The sequence below is a fragment of the Carex rostrata genome, chromosome 4 (assembly GCF_964058835.1).
Source record: "Carex rostrata chromosome 4, lpCarRost1.2, whole genome shotgun sequence".
NCBI classification, from domain to species: domain Eukaryota; kingdom Viridiplantae; phylum Streptophyta; class Magnoliopsida; order Poales; family Cyperaceae; genus Carex; species Carex rostrata.
Genome location: NC_135921.1, coordinates 2184316 through 2190718, shown reverse-complemented (window position 1 = coordinate 2190718; position 6403 = coordinate 2184316). Strand labels below are relative to the sequence as shown.

At 35.2% G+C, this 6403-nt stretch overlaps 1 protein-coding gene across 1 annotated transcript; it reads left to right on the top strand.

Annotated features, from left to right (window-relative positions):
• Positions 1-1686: 1686 nt before the first annotated feature.
• Positions 1687-6029, top strand: LOC144552699 (protein DETOXIFICATION 27-like). Its single transcript, XM_078300693.1, has 8 exons — positions 1687-2068; positions 2451-2992; positions 3084-3170; positions 3726-3782; positions 3921-4159; positions 5302-5420; positions 5534-5620; positions 5763-6029. The coding sequence occupies exons 1-8, from the start codon at positions 1832-1834 to the stop codon at positions 5802-5804; spliced, it is 1410 nt and encodes a 469-aa protein (XP_078156819.1). The 5' UTR covers positions 1687-1831; the 3' UTR covers positions 5805-6029.
• The last annotated feature ends 374 nt before the right edge of the window (positions 6030-6403 follow it).

Here is a 6403-nt window from a genome sequence, read left to right as displayed (position 1 = left end):
TCAGAATTAATGAGTTCAAACTGTAGCCTAGCTTGCTCGCCAACTTGCGAACTAGCTCGGCTAAGCATCAATTTGTAAATTTGTATGAACTTCTATTCATTTTATATTGTCTAGCTCAGTTTAGCTTGATCTAAAAAGTAAGTAAATTTTTTTTTTCTTCTTAAAACAAAATCCAAGCAAATTCAACTCAGTTCGGACTGACTTGTCACAGTTTTAAGCTAAAATTTTAGCTCGAATACTCTAAGTTCAGCTCGCTTAAATGTATGTAGCTCAATCTAAAATTATTGAGCTAGAGCCTAATTCAGAATCAGACCGAGAAAGCGAGCCCGTTGCCACCCTTATCAGTGACAACAAGCATCAATCAAGTCATCTCAATTAATAATTATTTCTTGAAGGTGTTGTGCTCAATGTAGGCATGCATTTAATAGAAGGTTAAAGTTTACGTCTTATTATTCAAAAACCGAGGCGAATAAATGGGGCGACGGGGAAGGGATATTTATTTCAAAGAGATATCATATGCAGATATAATATGCAGGCGAGATTATTAATGATGAATCAAAAAAGGATGGGACGAACAATCTTCACACGAGGATGGGACAATCTGCCCTATGATCATTGGATCTGTTCATTCGTGATTTGGTTCGTATCTTTACATTTGGCTGCCTCGTGCTGTGGTCAAACGAAAATTCTACTGATTCATTTTTGTCGTAATTGTTCATTTGGCTGCCTCTCGTCTCTTATCTCTCCTCTCTCTCACCTCTCTACCGACGGCCGCAACGGCAACGAGAGTGGATAAGAAAGAGATGATCGGTCGTTAATTTTACAGTATTCATCTTGTCATTTTACAGTATTCATCTTGTAGAAATCTGGAGGAAATATATGATAGAGAGGCGATATGGAGTATTAATCTGTTAATTTTACAGTATTGCCTTGTTAATTTTACAGTATTCATCTTGTGGAAATCTGGAAGAAAGAGATGATAGAGAGGTGATATGGAGTATTGATCTGTTAATTTTATAATATTGTCCCATTAATTTTACAGTATTCATCTTGTAGAAATCTGGAGGAAAGAGATGATAGAAATACGATATGAAGTATTGATTTATTAATTTTACAGTATTTATCTTGTAATTTTACAGTATTCATCTTGTGAAAATCTGGAGGAAAGAGATGATAGAGAGGCTTCTTATTCATCCGAACAAGATTCAATTGAAAATTCTACTGTATACAAGATTCAATTTTACAGTTATGCTGATTCAATTTTACAGTATACAAGATTCAATTTTACAGTTTACAAGATTCAATTGAAAATTTTACTGTATACAAGATTCAATTTTACAGTATACAAGATTCAATTTTACAGTATACAAGATTCAACCCAGTGCGGATGCTAATAATTAACTCTAACCGCCAATAACCGCTAATAACTAACTCTAACTGCCAATAACTTTCTATAACTGTAATTTCCGAAAGTACAGTTTGAAAGTACATTTATTTTGTCTTGTTGTGCAAGTTGCAATCTTTTTCTAACTATCATGAGACCACTTCAAATAGTTGCTGAATGTTTTATGATTAACTGATATATTTTATGTGATATATTATATAATTATACAGCATATAAAAGTAATTTTACAGTATTCACGCAAGTTAAAGCTGTGAACAAACGATGAACAAAACAACGCTTCCTTTGACTGAAGTTGGGTACACAAGGGATACCGAAGGAGGTTCCCTCTTGTTGTAAAGTCATATCAAAATACTATCAGGCAGATAGTACCAAAAAAAAAAAAAAAAAAAAAAAAAGAGAGGAAGAGGAAGAGAAGAAAGACTGATAATGGAGAGAGTTCCTCTACTAGAGAATGGAGGAAGTGAAGAGAAGAGAAGCTTGGGGTGGCGAGTCTTCGATGAGTCGAAGAAACTATGGCGGATTGTCGGGCCAGCGATATTTCAAAGAGTTGTGATATATGGCATGGGTGTCATCACACAGGCCTTTGCGGGTCACTTGGGAGATCTCGAGCTCGCAGCCTACTCCATTTCTACTGTCATCACTGGCTTTAATTTTGGTTTGTTTGTATGGAAATCTCTCATAAACCACATAAAATTCCTTTGAAGAGTTTTTTATTATTACTTCGATCACTCTGATTATGTTAGAAATTAATGAACTGTGTGTTTCATATATCAAACTTTTGCATCCAGGATACTTACAGATTTAGAACCATCAGTTTAAATCATTATTATTAATGGTAATCAAAACAGATTTGAGCAAAAATTAATTATTGCTCATACTTTTCAAAATATCAACAAGTCAAAGTAAACAGTGGATTGTTTTACAACCAAGTGATTTCCTGAGGTTCAGGGATGTGCTACTAGTTTAATTATTAATTAATTAACTAACTAATGCATTAATTAATTAAACCAGGCATGCCAAATAAAATATATTTTTGTGATTTTAGCTGGGCATGGCAAGTGCACTCGAAACCTTATGTGGTCAAGCATATGGAGCAAAGAAGTACCACATGCTCGGAGTCTACCTACAACGCTCATGGATCGTTCTTTTTCTCTTTGCGGTCATGCTCCTCCCAATATACATCTACACTACTCCATTACTCAAATTATGTGGCCAGTCAGAAAATCTAGCTGAGATGGCAGGCAAAATAACCATATGGCAGATTCCCCAGCATTTCGCAAATGCTCTGATGTTTCCAATCAACCGGTATTTGCAAAGCCAACTCAAGAACTGGGTAACTGCTGCCTGTGCAGCCGTGGCACTTGTAACTCACATAACTCTTAGTTGGTTGTTTTTGTTCAAGTGGCAATATGGGCTGGTTACTGCAGTGTTGATATTGAACAATAGCTGGTGGCTGATTGTGTTCGGGATGTTTTTTTATGTCGTTTGTGGTGGTTGCCCAGACACTTGGAAGGGGTTCTCTATGGAAGCATTTGCTGATATGTGGGAGTTTGTCAAACTGTCGACCTCTTCAGGTGTCATGTTGTGGTAAGCAAACTATTAATTTGGTTTTTGACATTTAAAGATGGATTTTATTGCAGTAAGGTCTGTAATTTGGAACATTCATTGTTCTCTGCAGCTTGGAGAATTGGTATTATTGGGTGCTAGTTCTGCTTACAGGATATCTGCCCAATGCTGAACTTGCTGTTGATGCGCTTTCGATCTGGTAAAATTTTAGTTGTTACTTTCTTACCTTTGTCACAAAAAAAAAAGAGGAGGGTTCAAATGCCTCCATGTTTTTGTGCCTCCATCATGCCTCCATCTCTCTTCATCATTTTCAAAGTTCAAACAGTCGATCCGAACCACTCAACCTAACCTCCATACTAAAATATGTTTGGAGACCAAATTTTATATTTTTAGGAATTTTTTTACTATTTTTTTAGATAGGTACAAAATCAGTAAATCTGAACCATCTAAAAACAGTATTTTTGTACCTATCTAAAAAAATAGTAAAAAAATTCCTAAAAATATAAAATTTGGTCTCCAAACATATTTTAGTATGGAGGTTAGGTTAAGCGGTTCGGATCGACTGTTTGAACTTTGAAAATGATGAAAAGAGATGGAGGCATGATGGAGGCACAAAAACATGGAGGCATTTGAACCCTCCTCAAAAAAAAAAAGGTTCTTTTATAGATGCTTGACAAAAAGTGTAAAATCTTCCACCAATTACAAGTTCAGTATCTTTTGCAACAAGCTTATATGTTTATATATTTTGCAACAGCATCAGCATAAGTACATGGGAGTTGATGATCCCTCTCGCTTTCTTTGCCGGAACTGGGTTAGTGAAACCATTTTCTTGAATATTTACTTTAACAAGACTCAATGGTCAAAAACTGAAAATCACAAATTCCTTTTTTTTTTTTTTTGGTTTCAAGTGTTGTACTTGTAAGTTGTAACAAATCTTTTGTTTTTCAAGGGTGAGAGTGGCAAATGAACTAGGTGCAGGAAAAGGTCAAGCAGCTAAATTTGCCATGATTGTGTCAGTAGTGACTTCTCTATTAATAGGAATTTTCTTCTGGGCAATGATACTGGCATTCCATGACAAAATTGCCCTGTTTTTCACGTCGAGTACGGCAGTACTTAATGAAGTGGATAAGCTCACTGTACTGGTCGCCTTTACAATTCTCCTTAACAGCATCCAACCTGTTCTTTCTGGTAAGTCCTTACCACAGTTCAAGCATATAATATGAAATCGATTTCATATTATATGCTCCTATCTAACTGATATAAATTGGGGTTGGTACCAGTACCAAACATATACTGGTTAGTACTAGGGGTTTTTGTTTCACTACATTGGCTTCTTCATAAACAGATCTAACATGGTAGGCTGCATACTCTAAAATGCAGTGTTGTAAAATGCGGTTTCTATGCGGTATGCGGAAGGTCACCGCATACCGCATATACGGTATGCGGCCGCATATACGGAATTTTATGCGGACTTATATATGTGGATTATTTCATTAAATATTAAATATGATATCCTAAATTAAATATTAAATATTTAATATACTTTAATTTGATCAAAAATTAATTATGATACTTGTCAATTAACATATAAAACATATCACTTGTGCTTAGATTGTTTGAATAATATGTGATATCAATCAATTTTAGAGGCTAAGAAGGAGACTGGTAGCATCACTCTTAATTCTTAAATAAAAAATAAATAAAAGCCTATTTGTAGTACATTATTCTCTGTTGAAGCCCATTTAACCTAAGCAGGCCGCACATTGTTGGTGGATCCCCATAAATTAAATCAATTCAAAGCAACCTCCGTGAACTCCAGCTCCCGACCGGTACAGTTATTAGTCCCACATCATCTAATCAATGTTATGATGTAGCTCATGGGATCTATAAAACAAGTCGGATACACCTTGGAAAATAGCTTAACTGGACCTCAGGGTCCGGATGAGTATGTGATATTGGATTTCGTTATCTGATCCGCTTTTTATTAATAAAATATGGTTTAATGCGGCTGATTAGGCTGTATGCGGTCAAAACTATGCGGCCGAATATGCAGTTGCATATGCGGAACCGCATATTAGACCGCATATGTTTTTTTCTATGCGGTTTTCAACCGCATACGCATATGCGCCGCATAGAACCGCATTTTGCAACACTGCTAAAATGTAACCACTACCAAAAGTATGCCTCATATAACTCTTACATTACACCAATAACAGATCTCATACTGGGACTATTTACAGATTCCACATAATGCATTTCATATATTGGCCGCATGTATTGATCCTTTGTTGGGAGCCTGTTGTTTCATTCAATGTTGTCTATTTTTTCAGGCGTTGCAGTGGGCTCAGGCTGGCAATCTGTGGTGGCATATGTGAACATCGGGAGTTATTACCTGATTGGTGTTCCATTTGGGATATTTTTGGGGTGGACATTTAATTATGGCGTTCTGGTAAATGCTTGTATACAATTGAAGTTTTCATAAGAAAAGTAGTGAGTAGTTTCAAAGTGACCAACGCATAATATTGGTAGAAGAAGATTATAAATTTGATTATTGTTGTGCAGGGTATATGGTCCGGGATGATTGGAGGAACTTTTGTACAGACAATTATTCTAGCAGTTCTCACCATGAGAAGTAACTGGACTGAGGAGGTAAGATTTGCTTTTATTTTTAAGAAACTAAAGGTCAACTGTGTATATTGTAAAGAAAACATGGAAATTGCAATTCCAATTTGCTTTCATTGCCACAAAAAGGAAATAAAAACGTCACTTAAGAAATTTTTTTTTTTTTCAGGCAAATAAAGCAAGTAGACGCATATCAAGGTGGTCCAGCTGATGACTTGTGGATCTGTTGATGACTTATTTACTCAAATATACCATTAATGAGCTTTGGAGTGCCAAGTTTCACCACAAAATAGCAGAGGAATATGTTATTGAAGGTGTAACCTTTATGAAACTAAAATTATAGATTTATAGGCTGGCTTCATATTGAAATCAGATTTTCTGTGTAATACCATATAATTTTGTTTTGTTAACACGAGTGGTTCTTTCCTTTCTATCATATTAATAGACTTTTGATATTAAATGTTAATTAAAGAACTATTCATCCCTTTGCATAATCAATCCAACTTGCATAGTGCTCCACGCCTCCATACTGAGAATTAGGAGTGTTCATTGGTTCGGTTCGGTTCGGTTGAAACCGAATCGAACTTGGCAAACTAAAGTTATAATTCAATTTTAAAAATAGAACCGAACCGAACCGAATTAGCATTGCAACTGAACCGAACCGAACCGAAGTTTATTTCGGTTTGTTCTGTTCAAACCGAAATATATAAATTTTTTTTATTTAAAACAATTGATTTATAACAAACCGAAGTATATTAAGAAATAAATCAGAGTATTAAGAAATAAACTAAGATATTTAGAAATAAATCA